Genomic DNA, 16,476 nt, shown 5'->3' with positions numbered 1-16,476 from the left:
TACATTTTTTTCAAGTGCACATGGAAAATTTCCAAGACAGATCACATGTCAGGCCACAAAACACAGATCAATAAATTTAAGAATACTGAAATCATACCAAGCATTTTCTCCAATCATAATGGTATGAAACTAGAAATCAATTACAAGAAAAAAAAACCCCACAAACATAAGAGTCTAAGTAACATGCTAGTAAACAATAAATGGGTTAACAATGAGATCAAGGAAGATAATCGAAAGATACCTTGAGACAAATGAAAACAAAAACACAATGACCCAAAATCTATGAGACAGAGAAAAAGTGGTCCTAAGATGGAAATTCAGAGCAATACGGGCCTACCTCAAGAACAAGAAAAATATGAAATATTCTGACCTTACGCCTAACAGAGCTAGAAAAATAAGGAAGGAAATAATAAAGATCAGAGCAGAAATAAACAAAATAGAGTTTAAAAACCAATACAAAACATCAATAAAACCAAGAGCTGGTTCTTTGAAAAACAAACAAAATTAATAAATCTTTAACCAGACTCATCAAGGAAAAAGAGAATCCAAATAAATAAAATCAGAAATGAAAGTGAAGAAGTGACAACTGACACAACAAAAGAAATACAAAGAATTATAAGAAAATACTGCAGATATATGCCAACAAATTTGACAATCTGGAATAAATGAATAAATTCCTAGAAACATACATTCTTCCAAGACTGAATCAGAAAGAAACAAAATCTGAACAGATCAATTACTACTAACAAAATTGAATCAGTAATCAAAAACCTCCCCAGAAACAAGTCCTGGACCTAATGACTTCACAAGTGAAGTCTACCAAACATTCAAAGAAGAATTAACACCTACCCTTCTCAAGCTATTCAAAAAAATTTAAGAGGATGGAAGGCTCCCAGCCTCATTTTATGAGGCCACCATTACCTTGGTTCCAAAGCCAGACTAAGACATTACAAAATAAAAATAAAAAATTATAGGCCGATACACTTAATGAACATAGATGCAAAAATCCTCAACAAAATATTTCAAACGAATTTAACAATACACATACCATAATTAAATGAGATTTTTTTCCCTGGGATGCAAGGTTGGTTCAATATTCGCAAATCAATTAATATGATATGCCAAGTAAACAAAATGAAGTCTAAAAATCATATGATCATCTCAGTACATGCAGAAAAAGTATTCAACAAAATCCAGTATCCATTTATGATAAAAATTTTCAGCAAAGTGGGAATAGAGGGAACATACTTCAACATAATAAGGCCATATATGACAAACCCACAGCTAACATCATATTCAATGGGGAAAACCTAAAAGTGTTTTCTTTAAGATCAGGAACAAGACAAAGATGTCCATTTTCACCACTTGTATTCAACATAGTATTGGAAGTCCTAGCCACAGGAAGCAGACAAGAAAAAGTAATGAAAGGTATCCAAATTGGAAAGGAAGAAGTAAAACTATCATTATTTGCAGATGACATGATACCATATATTTAGAACCCTAAAGAGTCCACCAAAAGAAAACTTAGCACTGATAAATGAATTCAGTAAAGTAGCAAGACACAAAATAGTATTCACAAATTAGTTGCATTTCTATACACCAATATAATGAATTATCAGAAAGAAAAATTAAGAAAACAATTCCATTTACAGTTGCATCAGTAAAAATAAAACACCTAGGAATAAATTTAACCAAAGAGATAAAAGACTTATACTAGGAAAATTATAAGACATTGAAGAAAGGCACTGAAGACGATACAAACAAATGGAAGTATATACTGTGCTCACGGATAGGAAGAATTAACATCATTAAAATGTCCATACTACCCAAAGCAATCTAGACATTCAATGCAATAGCTATCAAAATACCAGCAGCATTTTTCACAGAATTAGAATAAATAATCTTAAATTTTATATGAAACAACAGAAGACCCCAAATAACCACAGCAACCTTGAGAAAAAAGAACGAAGTAAGAGGTATCAGAATACCTAATATCAAACTGTACTACAAAGCTATAATAATCAAAACAGCACGGTACTGGGATAAAAAACAGGCACATAGATCAATCAAATAGAATAAAGAGCTCAGAAATACACCCACGCCTATATTGTCAATTAATCTATAACAAAGGAGGCAAGAATTTACAATGGAGTGAAGACAGTCTCTTCAATAAATGGTGTTGGGAAAACTGGACAGATATATGCAAAGAAAATGAAACTAAATCACCTTCTTACACTGTATGTAAGAATAAACTCAAAATGGATTAAAACTTAAATGTAAGACCTAAAATTCCTAGAAGAAAACAGTAAACTCTCTGACAAGTGCTCTTAGTTTTTTGATATGTCACCTAGGGCAAGGGAAAGGGAAAAAAATAAACAAATGGGACTATATGAAACTAAAAAATTTCCACACAGCAAAGGAAACCATCAAGAAAATAGAAAGACAATGTACTGAATGAGAGGAGATATTTGCAATGATATATACAACAAGGAGTTAATATCCAAAATTTATAAAGAACTCACGCAACAAAACACTAAAAAAACTAACAACCCAACTTAAAAATGGGCAGAGGATCTGAATAGACATTTCTCCAAAAAGTCAAGAGATATATAAAAAGATGTTCAACGTCACTAATCAACAGAGAAATGCAAGTTAAAACCACAATGAGATGTCACCTCACACCTGTCAGAATGGCTATCGTCAGTAAATCAACAAACAAGTGTCTGCAAGGATGTGAAGAAAGGGGAACCCTTGAACACTGTTGGTGGGATTGCAAATTAGTGAAGCTGCTATGGAGAACAGTATGGAGGTTCCTCAGAAAATTAAAGATAGGACGACCTTATGACCCAACAATTCCACTTCTGGATATTTATCCAACAAAATCCAAAACACTAATTCAAAAAGATATATGCACCCCTATGTTTACTTCAGCATTATTTACAATAGCAAAGATATGGAAGCAATCTAAGTGCCCATTAATAGACAACTGGATAAAGAAGAAGTGAATGAATGAAATATTATCAGGCCATAAAAAAGAATGAAGTCTTACCATTTGCAACAACATAGATGGACCTAGAAGGTGTTATGCTAAGTGAAATAAGTCAGATAGAGAAGGGCAATTACCATATAATCTCACTTATATGTGAAATCTAAAAAACAAAATAAGTGAACAAACACAACAGAAACAGACTCATAGATGCAGGGAACAAATTGATGGTAACCAGATAACAGAGGATTGGGGGGTAGGATGAGAAATGTGAAGGGATTAAGAAGTACAAATTGGTAGTAACAAAATAGTCATGGGATGTAAAGCATAAGAAATATAGTCAATAATATGGTAATAACTATATATAGTGCCAGGTGGGTACTAGTCAGGGGGATCACTTCATAAATTATATAAATATCTATGCTGTACACCTGAAACTAATATAAAATAATATTGAAAATCAACTGCAATTGAAAAATTAAAAAAGAGGTGGGGGTGAAGGAGAATAAGAGGTTCAAATTTCCATGTATAAAACAAGTCTTGGGGATGAACGTATAGCATAGGAAATATAGTCAATAATACTGTGATAGCATTGAATGGTTGTCAGATGGTTTCTGGACTTATCACGATGATCATTTCTTTATGTATATAAATGTTGAATAATATGGTGTATACATGAAACTAATATAACATTGTATGTTAGCTATATTTGAATAAAAATCTTTTAAAAATAAAAAAAAATTACCAGGGCTTTAAAGAGGAAAAAAAAGGATTTATGGAGAAAATAAAGCTACTGGGTAGACTATTTAAAATCTATACAACTTTGCCACCAGAGCACTAATAACACTATAGCACCCTGGTAAAATACACAAGGATAATCAAAACAACATTAAATAAATATTAAACATAGGATTTTACCTTAGACAGGTGAAACTATCTTGTTAGAAAGAGGCATAAAGAAAGGGTGAGGCATGAATCTATTCATCTACACCAGTGATCAAATAATACCCAAAACCAGAATTTGCAGCTACCAGTGTGGTTAATCCCACTTGCTCCACCTTGGACCCATGCACTCAAAATTTCCACAGAAGATGGCACCTCCAATTTCTCACCTGCTGTCTAGGTTCGTCAATCTCCTTCTCCAAATCCCCCAGCACAGTCACTATCTCCTCTCCACTCTCAGGATTGTGCTCCCACACCCAAACCTGGAGCTCCTCAGGCAAAATGGTCAGGAACTGCTCCAGCAACAACGATTCCAAGATCTGCTCCTTGGTATGTATCTCTGGGCTCAGCCACTGATGGCAAAGTTCCTGCAGTTGGTTCAGAGCCTTGCTGGGTCCAGGTGTCTCCTCATAGCAGAACGGCCTGAAACGCTGAGGAGAGAGTTCCCTGGTATGAGACAAATTCTTCTGTAGGCAGGATTTTGGGCCCAAACATGACCTTCTTCTTTAACCTTTACTTTGATAATCTCTCCTTGTTCCTCTGAAGCCTGGCCAGCCAAAGCTGGGCCATTGAGGTTGCCGCCATTCTGAATTTGAAGAGCTCAGAGGAAGGCTCTCTCCAAATTGGGTCTAGTCAGATGGGTAATTTTACCTGAGGTTCCCACCTAATCTTTGGTCAGAAAGTCTTCAGTATAAAAAAAATTAAAAAATAAAAAAACAACAACAACAAAAAACACTGTTGACACTGAAAAATTACAGACGCAGTTAAAAAAAAAAATTTTTGTTTACAACACAGGGCAGTTAATCAAGCAATTCTGACAAGACCAGAAATAGTACAGAACTACTCACTAAAAGGTGCAGGGTCACAAACTGAGCGACAGGTTACTTGCAAGACAGAAAACAGGTTTTCAAGGATACTTTGCTCCTAATTTAAGCGTGGTTACACAAGCCAAGCAAGGAAACCAGAGACAGGGTCGCTCAGAGTTCCCTGCAGGCCTGGCCCGCGGAGAGAGGGGCTTCTTCCACACCACAAACTGTCAGCAGAGGAGGTCGGTCCGATTGTCGCCGCGCAGACTGACCCTTCCCCTCGACCGCAGCTTCCGCCCGGAGGAACTCTGACCCTCTAACAAAAAGCCTGAGGAGTTGGCGTAGGGAAGCCTTCCCAGACGGAGGCGTCGGCTCCTCGAACACCCCCAACGCAAGCCACTTTTCGTTCCCGCCTGGCTGGGTGAGACGCGCAAACTTCCGGTCCGCTCTAGGATGCCCGGTGGTACAATCATCTCGGTGGTCGTGATAACGCCGGTTGGTAAACCCAAGGAGGCAAGTTCTCCGTAAACTGTACAGAGACTTAACTCCCGAGTTACTCAGTTATCTGTCATCAGTGGACAGAGTCACGATGTGAGCAGAGCTGGTATAGAGGCTGCCCTGGGCTTCCATGTCTCGGTGATAAACCGCCGTCCGCAGTCAGATTAGCGGTACTCAACGCGGCATTCTAAAGACAAAACTAGAAGAGCTTCCCAAATCAGTTAGTTTGTAGGTTCCCCTCTGAACTTTACCTAGTTAGTTTAGGGCCAATCTTTCCTTTCCAGGTCACTGTAAGTCAGATTTGAAAACGAACTGTGAAATCTAGTCCCATTTTTCCATTTTATAGATGGGGAAACCAAGATCCATAGAAAATGAGCTTCTCCCTAATCCCAGTAATAGCTATTTTTGCTCCTTCTGGTCCTGTGAGTTGTGACTGTAAGTGGTGTGGGAAACTGGCCCCCAGAAAACTAACGAGAAAAATCTGGACGTCTCTTCAGAGCCTAGTAAGTCACTTAAGTGTGGAGCAACCAGAAAATTCCCACCTGACACATGCTCCTTCAGGCAGCGCCAAAGCAAGGTATGTGAAGGTGCACGGAGCTGGCAGTGTTAGAGTGGATGGAGTTAACTAAAGAGAAAACGCCCTTGGCAAGAGGAAAAGGCTGCTACCAGAGGTCTGAAAGTGCAGGAATCACTGCAAGTGTCACCCTTGATTCGTCTTCCTCCTCCTCATCACAGCCTTGTTTAGAACACTCAATAAATAATAGATGCCCAAGGAATATTTGTTTAATTGCTTAATGGCTCCACTTCCCTACTCTCTCTCTCCTCCTACTTCACTCATATTTTGGCATTTCTTATTTGAAAGGCTTTGAAGAATCAGATTTCTTTTGGAAATTTCTAAATCAAAAATTCTTACCCTCAGTGTCTGTGAATTGTCTTGAGTGAGTCACTAAACCCAGTGAAATTGTATATAAATTTTTTATCTATATGCCTGAGGCATCAGATCTTCAAGGGACAGAGATGCAGCCTCCTCATTTATTTTCCTAGCCACTATGAACACATTGCGCTTATCTTTGGTGGTTGTCCCCTGATCAACCGTTAAGCCTTTGCAGTCAGTGATTCTATCTTCTACCTCTTTCATTTTCTACACAGTATGATCACGGCCATGCTGAGCACAGCAGTAGGCAGTCAACATGGAGTAAACATGATTTCTAAATCCTCTACTGAAGGACATTGACTTTTTTGGTAGATTTGCACTTTTAATTACTAAAGTGATATATACCTGTAACAAACTATGTATCGCAAAAGTGAGCATGGCAAAAAGTAAAAATCTCCATCCTGAAATTTATTTCACAGAAAAATTCATGCCAAGAGTTTGCTATATAGTCTTCGAACTTATTTACAATTGAATACATAAATTCACAATTTGTGACTTACGAAAATTAGATCATGCTATATATTACAATCAAGCAAATTGTTCAGTTTTGTTTGTTTGAAACTTAAACTAAAACTGCCAAGCCAACATGTGAGTACCTACATATCCCATTTTTTTTAGTAGCTGTATATTATTTCTTTTAAATGGATGGGCATATTTTCAAGTTTTTGACATTGCAAAATATTACGATGAACATCCTTAGACATATATTTTTATTTTTTATTGTATTTCTGTAGAATGGCTTTTTAAAAGAAAAAATTGGTGAGCTAGAGGTTATTTTGATAGATATTGCCAAACTGCCCTTCAGAGGAGTATTTATCATGAGCCTCACTAAGTGTAAGACCACTCACTTTTACAGGCTCTTTCCCAAGGCCCTGGCACTGCCTTGTATGAACATGCTTTCTTAAAATTTGCAAAAGTATATTATAATTAAAATTAGTTAAAACTGCTGCCCCTTTCTATTCCAATTTATTCTCAGATACCTTATATATGACCTGGAGTAGCCATATCTAATTTTGTAGCTATTCTTTTTCTTAAAGAGGACCCTCTAAGTTAGTTATGTAAGCTTCAGGCCTCACAAAACCTGGATCTGCTCTGCTGTTTTCCAAAAGCTAATTTATGCTCCCAACAGAAGTGCAAGAGTGTTCCAATTGTCCTGAATTACATTTTGCCTATTGTCTCTTCTTCAGCAATAACAAAGCATTAGATTTTATTATCAGATTGATCTAATTGAATCCAGACCTAACTCTTCTGGGTTAGAGCTGCTGTAGTTATCCAGGAAGTACTTAAGTAACAACTAGGATTGTGCACGTTATTTTTACATTGGTCCTATGGTGTAATGGTTAGCACTCTGGACTTTGACCACAGCCATTCAAGGTCAAATCTCCATGGGACCTCTTAAGAGAACCTTTTATATGTTCTTGAGATGGCATATGAACATGAAATAACATTCCTCTGCTTTACACATTTGTAGTCCTATGCAGCACTATTCCATTCTCCTCAGTTCAAACAGAAGAACCAAATACTTTCAAGTGGGAAGTAACGAATTCCTTCGAATTCAGCTTTCAAAGCACACAAAAAAGTTTACCAGCAAGGAGACTGACTAGAAATGGGCGTTACTCTCAGCGACCTCAGGAACTTTTCAGTGGCGGGGCGGAGAAACTCTAGCAGCGCAAGAAGTCCTGTGATGGAGACAACACTGCCTCAAAATCTCCAAGTACAACGGCCTGTCGGCGGTTCCTAAGTCTAAACCCCATCCATGCTCGGAGTTGCACTTTCTTCCCTGTGAACTTTCATATCCTGGCTCTCTTCTCACCCTTCTCAACATCTCCATTTCACCGAGACTATTCATGCTGGTATGCTTTGTAGGAACAAAGTTCTCTTTCTCACCACCTACCGCAAACTGTAAAGCCTGCCTTGGAGACTCCTCGAAAGCCAACAGCTGCGGAATGCGCGGTCCCAGCGTTCTAAGCCGTCCTAGCGCTCCAGTTGGAGAGAAACTTCGGGTGGGTCGCTAGCATTACCAATTCAATACGAATCGCCACATTTGTTGTGGGAAAAGCTCAAAGAAAGGTCTGCACGCGGTGGAGGGGCCTAAGGAGGAACAAGACCTGTGCCCCTGAAAAATGTGCAGGCAGGGAATGAGTGGAGATAAAGGTAATCAAACCTGGAAAATCTGGATAGTTCTGGGTAAACACTTATTTTGCCGTTAGAATCATGAAAGAAACGTCGACCAGAGGAAAGAGATTTTCTTCAGCAGGAAAGGAATTAAATTAGTAAGAGACAAGTATCTATGTCCTGTACAAATTAATTTTTTCTGTCATAGGAGACAACCTTTAAATCCAGTGATCTATTTTCAGATTCCTTATTCAACATTTTAACGTTCTCATATGTGTAACAAAAAAGCAACAAACTCCTACTCTTTCCAATTCCAGTAATTCATTAAGCTATAAATATTTTATTAGCTCATATTATGAATTATCACTGGCTACACAGAGAATCTGTAACAAATTAAAGTTACTAAATTTATGAAAACAGGTTATTTTGGGGCCCACTATGGGTGATTGTACCTCCGTTTTTATGGTCTGTGATGATGCTAATTGCAGAAGGAAATAACATATTCTGCTTGAGGTATTGTTGCCTTTGCAGATGTGGAGAATACATCTCAATCCTCACAATCATACCCATAATCAGATATTTTTAGATACATTTCACAGCAAAGCAAAACAAATGATGCTTAGAGTGGTTCAGTTGCTTGGCACATATAAAATGAATAGATAAAACCAGTACAACTAGGTATTAAATATGGAAATCCTTTTTGAACACTTGAATGAATGAACACAGCCAGAGGTTCATCCAGGATTTGCTGACTGGCTCCAACTAGCCTCTGGAGACTAGGGTCCCTCTGCTGCTGCACTCTGCATTCAAGGATCAAAATTTCCTACCTCCAAATTACAACGTTTCCTGGAATTCCAGCTTTCTGGAGCTCTACTTCTGATCTTAGCTTTGGCAAGAGTGAACCTATTCTCTCCCTCTCATGTTCCTTTACCTATTGCCATAAACTCACCTCCAGCATGCAACTACCCACCACAGGAAACTCACCTACAATCCATGCAGTGGTCCCCAACTTTTTTGGCACCAGTGATCCTATGAGAATCTAATGCCTGATGATCTGAGGTGGAGTTGAGGTGGTGATACTAGCACTGGGGAGTAGCTGCAAATACAGATGAAGCAATCATCATATTTATTTTTTGAATGAGGTCAGCTGCTATGATTTTTCTTAAGCCTTGAGTTAGGACTACCATTTTGTTGCTTGAATCACTTATGGTTCACTTCTTTTGTGTCCTTCTTTCACAGTCCAAGGAAACCTAATTTTATACCAGTGACTTCTAATTTTATACCAGTGACTTGAAAACTATTTCTCAATACAAACTTTGAGAGGAAAATTTCCCCTGTTAAATTAACAAAGATTTTATTTAGACAATTTTCCTTCCAATTCCCCCCAGAGAACAAGGATCATATTTTATTATCACCATATTATACCCAATGTATTGGTATTGTAGTGAACACACAGTAACTATTTTTGAGTGATTGAATGAATAAATTTTTTAAATCTAGATTTTTAGTATAGAACCACAAGGTACAACAAGAGACTACTTTAAATTATCTGTTTTTTGAGCTAATAAATAACATTATAGGATTTCTATGAGGATCGAATGAATATGTAAAGTGCTTTAAAATGTCTGCCATTTAGAATCACCATATAAGTGCTTAGCTTTATCATTATTATCATCTAAAACCAGTGGGAGGTGGCGGGGTGGGGAAGGGGAATGAACCAATAACCTGTATAGGCAATCCATAGAAATAGAAAATCAAATGGTTAACATACAAAAACATACAAAAAGTTTCACTTCACATATATTTAAAGATTTGCTAATTAAAATAATAATATAATATTTTCCTCTCCATTAAATTAACCAATATTTATAAAATTAATAATAAAAAGTCTGGGCAAGAGTGTTGAAAAGCAAGTGTATTGAAATACAGCTGTGAGAATGTAAACTGGCACAAAAACATTATTATTTTAAACACACATGTAGGTAGATTGATAAAGAGTTGTTAGACTGTATCAGTGAGGGCCATTTAGCCTCAGTTTCCATTTTATGAAGGCTTAAATTTAGACTTTTCTTGATATCGCCAAAGTACATTGTACATACAATTATTATATGTTTATTTGGTGTTAAAAGAGTTCACCCGTAAATATTTCAAATATGTTCTAATTTCTAAATCTTCCTTTTGCACTTTTTTTATATGTTGGAAGACTCAAAAAATGGAAATACATGGACCTTTTGCAACTTCTGAAAAGCCATTATTGGTATTATCATTAAAAATATCTACAAGATTATATACCAGTTGTCAAAAGTTGTTATCTCTCGGGCTGGAATTATGAGCCGCTTCTACTTCCCATACCACTTTTGTAAGATTTTACTTTTTCCTTTAGTCCCAAGCACGTATTAATCAAAAAGATGAAAATAGGACTTCTAGCTTTTAGTCCAACTTGTCATCACTACCATCCTCATAACAAAAAAAAAAAAAAGCTGAACAAACTGAAAAGCAATTCTTTGTAGATCCTTCAGAGAATTGAGGTCCCAGGACAAACTGCTGCCTGAAAACTGGAAAGACAGGTGAATAAAGGAAATTACAATTTATCAGGACCAGGAGCCAAGAGTAAAAACTGGCTGCTGAAACCATTACCTGGGTAGGAAAACTTAAACTATAATTAGTTAGTTGTTCGAGACTCAATGTAGAGTAGCTTGAGAGTTGAAAACTCCAAGATGGTTCTATCTTGGGAGAAACCCATACTTTCCTGAGTTTTACCTCCAGAAACTCTACCAGGTTCTCACTTTGAAAGTCAGAGAAAAATCTCTCATGCTTCTGGCAGGGAGTTACAGCACTCTTATGAATGAATGAATGAACGAACGAATGAATGAATGAATGAATGAATGAAAAAATCTAGTTTTTTTAAAAATAAAAAAACCACAAAGCATACACAAAAACAGCAATTACACATAAAACTTCCTTTACAAGCAAGAATTCCTAACAAGACCTGTCCTCAAGGGAAACTATTTTACACAGTCTAACCTACTAAGGTTAACAAAGTCTGACTGATCTGGAGGAAGGGAAATACCCAACTCCAGCTCCCTCTATCTTCTTCCATGGAAGAAAACAATTCAGGCACACAAAAAGATTGAAGCTTAATTATAGGACTAGAGAATGCTTCCCTTGTCTCCAAACCTTTCCACCATATCAGTAAGGCTCCAGTATAATAACAGGGAATTGTAGCTAAAAGAACTATAATACACAGACTTCATTAAGAGGTCTTTAGAAAAAGATAAAAACAAGGTAGATGAAAACAAAAACATTAGAGGAATACTTAGCTTCTGACATCACAGCTCCAGCAAATAGTAAAATACAGCCTATCTCCTAGCCAGATAAACATAAAACCTCATACAAAAGACCTTCTTACCTCACTTTTACCCAATATATCATGTCTGGCTTTCAACAGAAAATCATAAGGCAGGCTGAAAAGCAAAGGACATAATCTAAAGATACAAAGCAAGCATCAGAACTAGAATGGCAGAGATTTTATAAATATTAGATCAGGAATTTAAAATAACTATAATTAATATTTTAAGGGATATAATGAATAAAAGTAAACAATATTCAAAAACATATGGCTAAGGTAAGCAGAGAAATGAAAAAGCTATAAAAGAATTTTTAAATGTTGGAAATCAAAAACACAATAATGTAAATAAATAATATGTATTATGGGTTTATCAATAGACTTACATGGCAAAGAATCAAGGAAAGAATTAGTGAACAGAAAAAATATGTCAGTGGAACTTCCAGAACTGAAATGTAAAGAGAAAAAAAGAATGAAAAAGATTGAAAAGAATCTAAGAACTGTGGAGGAAATTATAAAAGTTGTAGCATACACATAATATCACAAGGAGAAGAAAGAGAGACAGAAACAGAAAAAATATTTGAAGTAATAATGGCTGAGAACAAACACCAAACCGCAGACCCAGGAAGTTCAGAATATACGAAATATGATAAATATCAAAAACTCTGCACCTCAGCATGTCATAACTAAACACAAAATAATGACCAACCTATCATATTAAAAAAGAAATTCTAAACAAATATCAACTCACTATTTTTTAAAAAATGAAGAAAAAAGTCTCGAAAGAAGCCAGAGAATAAACAGAACTTACCTACAGAATTACAGGGATAAGAATTACATTGGATTTTTCTTTTCTTCAGAAATAATGCAAGCAAGAAGAGAGCAGAGTAGCATATTTTAAGTATTAAGGGAAAAGCAAAACACCAACCTAAAATTCAGTATCCAATGAAATTATCCTTCAAAACTGAAAAGGAAATAAATACTTTCTCGGACAAAAATTGAGGAAATTTGTCACTTACAAAAATGTTAAATAAAGCTATTTCCCTTTATTTGGAGAGAAGAAAAACTATATAGGTCAAATAACCAGATTAACATAAAGAAAAGGATAGTATTAGGAAAGAAATTGAAGTTACAAAACTCTCCTATTTTTCTTAATTGATCTCACAGATAATATTTTGTTAAAAATAATAGGAAGCAGGTCCAAGATGGTGACATAGGAGAACACTGAGCTTGCCCCCTCCCAAGAACACGTTAAACATATACCCATAGTTAGAAAAATTTCTCCTGAGAGACAGCTAGGAGCCAACTGAACTTCTGCACAACAAACAAGAGAGAGAGATCCCATAGTTAAGGCCTGGTAACTGCAAAAGCTCTCCAGGAGCTGAGAGAACTCTCAAAGACCAGAGAAACCAGTGAGGACAACTATTTGTTTCTCTTCACTTGGATAGCATTCAGGAGCTCTATCCAGCTGCTCTGGCCAACCTTCAGGCCACTGTAGTGTGTCTCCAGTCACTCCTCTCAGAGCTAACTCCAGCAGGAATAAGAGAGTGCCACACCCCATGTACACAGGGCCCCTCCACCCAGAAATTGATCCAGCATGTACAACAGGGTGCTGCTGCACATACTCACTGGACTACACATGCACATAGGGCTGCCCTGCTTGGAGAAAGTAAGGAAATAACAATGTGCAGTGGTATATGCCTATAATGGTGCCCCATCCAGATAAAGTACAGAACTAGTAGGATGCTATTGCTTGTGCACATGGGGTTGCCCTGTCCGGAGAAAGCACGGAACTTCTGGCATGCTGTAACATGCATGCACAGGGTAGGCCTATCCAGACCTGGGCCAGACAACAGACAAATAAAACAACAGGGTACACTATGTGCACACTGGGCAGCTACATCTGGAACAGACAGACAAAGAAGTGTGCACACATCAGGCTGCCCTGCCCCAAACTTGTTCTGGCTGTGGAAAGCCAGAACAACAGGGAACTAACTACCACACATGCATGTACGCCAGGCCACCCTGATCAAAATACACTCTTTCTGGCCAGGTGGCATACCAGGCATTATACACACACACCTGGACACCAACCTGCCTGCCAAAACCAGCCAGCAGACAGTCTACACAAGACCACTTTTTTAAGATTGGGAGAGGCCACTTCTACACAAGACCACTTTTTTAAGATTGGGAGAGAGAGCTATTTAATATAATTCATAGGAGCAAACATAGAAAGTCAAAAAAAAATAGGGAGACAGAGGAGTACGCCCTAAATGAAGGAAGAAGAAAAATTCTAGGGGAAAAATTCTATTGAAACAGAAATAAATAATTTCCCTGATAAATAATTCAAAGAAATTGTCATAAGAATACTCAACAAACTTGAGAGTAGAATAGAAGAACTCAGAGAGAACTTCAACAAAGAATTAGAAAATGTAGTAAAGAATCAATCACAGATGAAGAATACAATAATAGAAATGACATATGCATTAGAAAGAATTGATAGTAGATTAGTTAATACAGAAAAATGGAAGAGAAACATAGAATAGTAGATATCACCTAATCAGAACAAAAAAAAAATTTTAATTTTAAGTAAGGATAGTATAAGGGATCTCTGGGATTATACCAAGTGCTCTAATGTTTGCATTAAGGGATCCAAGAAGGAGAAGTGTGAGAGAAAGAGGCAGAAAATATATTTAAAGAAATAATAATTGAAAACTTTCCTAATCTGGAAAATCTGTTTTCCTAAAAAGTAAACAGACATCCAGGTCTATCCAGCTGGAGGCACAGAATTCCAAAAAAGATGAACCCGAAGAATACTACACCTGGTAAGGTTATCATTTAGAATTAAAGGGAGAAAAGAAGTTTCTCAGACAAGCGAAAACTGAAGGAGTTCATCACCATTGAACTGGCTTTACATGAAATGTTAAAAGGTCTTCTTTATGATGAAAAGACCATAACCAGAAATAAGAATATACAGGAAAGTAAAATCTCAACTGGTAAAGGAAAATATATAATAAACACAGTGACTCAACCACTTAAAAAGCTAATGTAAAGGTTAAAAGACAAAAGTAGTAAAATTATCTATTTAATAAATAAGGGATACACAAAACAAAAAGATATAAAATATGACCAAAACCATAAAACGTGAAGAGGAAGTAAAAAATGTAACGATTTTAGAAAGCTTTTAAACTTAAATCGATTAGCTTAAAATAGGCTGCTTTGGATATAGATGGATATATATGCAGCTCCTGGTAACCACAAACCAAAAACCTACAAAAATACACAAAAAATAAAGAGAAAGGAATTCAAACAAAACACTAAAGAAAATGAGCAAACCAAAAGGAAAGAGATCAAGAGAAGAAGAAAGGAATAGAGAAAAACTACAAAAATAATCATAAAACAATTAACAACATGGCAATAAATGCATACCTATCAATAATTACTTTAAATGTAAATGGACTAAATGCTCTAATCAAAAGACATAGGGTAGCTGAATGGATAAAAAAAAAAAAGACCTATCTATATGCTGCCTACAAGAGACTCACTTTAGATCAAAAGACATATATAGACTGAAAGTGAAGATATAGAAAAAGACAGTCCATGCAAATAGAAACAAAAAGAAATCTGGGGTAGTACTCATATCAGGCAAAATAGACATTAAAACAAAGAATGTAAAAAGAGATAAAGGATAGTCCATAATGATAAAGGGGTAAATCCAAGAAGAAGATACAATTGTAAAAATCTATGCACCCAACATAAGAACATATAAGTATATAAAATAAATGTTAATGAGCATAAAGGCAGAAATTAACAGTAGTACAATAATGATAGGAGAATTTAATACTCCACTTACCTCAATGGATAGATCATCTAGACAGAAAATTAATAATAATGTCCTTAAATGGCACATAAGAGCACATTGACTTAATAGACATTTATAGAACATGTCATCCCCAAACTGCAGAACACACTTTTTTCTCATGTGCACATGCAACATTTTCCAGGATAGATCACATATTAGGCCACACAACAAGTCTCAATAAATTCAAGAAGATTAAAAATATATCAAGTATATTTTCTGACCACAAATGCATAAAACTGGAATCAACTACAGGAAGAAAACTGGGGGAGAAAATCAAATACATGGGGATTAAACAAAATGCTACTAAACAACCAATGGATCAAAGAGAAAAATTAATCAGAAAATTAAAAACTACTTGAGACAAATGAAAATAAAGACACAACTTTCCAAAATGTATGGAACACAGCAAAAGCAGTTCTTAGAGAGAAGGTCATAGCTATCCAGTTCTGCCACAAGAAACAAGAAAAATTCCTAATAAGCAATCTAACTGTACCCTTAAATGAACTAAAAAAAGAACAAAAACCCAAAGTAAATAGAAGGAAGGAAAAAATAAGAATCAGAGCAGAAGTAAATAGACTAGAGGCTTAAAAAATGGGGGTGGGGGGATAATGTAACTAAGAGCTGATTTCTTGAAAGGATAAATAAAATTGACGAGAGAGAGAGACTAAATAAATAAAATCAGACATGAAAGATGACAGATTACAATTCATACCACAAAAATATGAAGAATCACTAAAGAATACTATAAACAATTATATACCAACAAATTGGACAACCTTAAAAAAAATGGATAAATTTCTAGAAACATATAATCTTCCAAAAGTGAAGAAACTGAAAATACTGATTATCAGCAATAAAATTGAAGCAGTAATTAAAAAGAACTTCAAACAAAGAAAAGCCCAGGACCAGACAACTTCACAGATGACTTATACCAAACATTTAAACAAAAATGAATATTTATTCTTTTCAAACTGTTCCAAAAAATTG

General features: G+C 36.0%; 1 protein-coding gene across 1 annotated transcript in view; it reads right to left on the bottom strand.

Annotated features, from left to right (window-relative positions):
* Positions 1-16,476, bottom strand: part of LOC120599514 (SCAN domain-containing protein 3) — a 73,450-nt gene that overhangs the window by 31,316 nt on the left and 25,658 nt on the right. The window contains 4 exon segments of the mRNA XM_078120682.1: positions 4,099-4,409; positions 4,412-4,514; positions 4,924-5,263; positions 7,885-8,177. Of these exon segments, the coding sequence (XP_077976808.1) occupies positions 4,099-4,409; positions 4,412-4,514; positions 4,924-5,263; positions 7,885-8,177 (1,047 nt within the window).

The sequence above is a fragment of the Pteropus medius genome, unplaced genomic scaffold, assembly GCF_902729225.1.
Source record: "Pteropus medius unplaced genomic scaffold, Ma_sr-lr_union100, whole genome shotgun sequence".
NCBI lineage: Eukaryota > Metazoa > Chordata > Mammalia > Chiroptera > Pteropodidae > Pteropus > Pteropus medius.
Note: the sequence above shows the minus strand (reverse complement) of the source record. Positions and strands in the feature narration are given on the sequence as shown.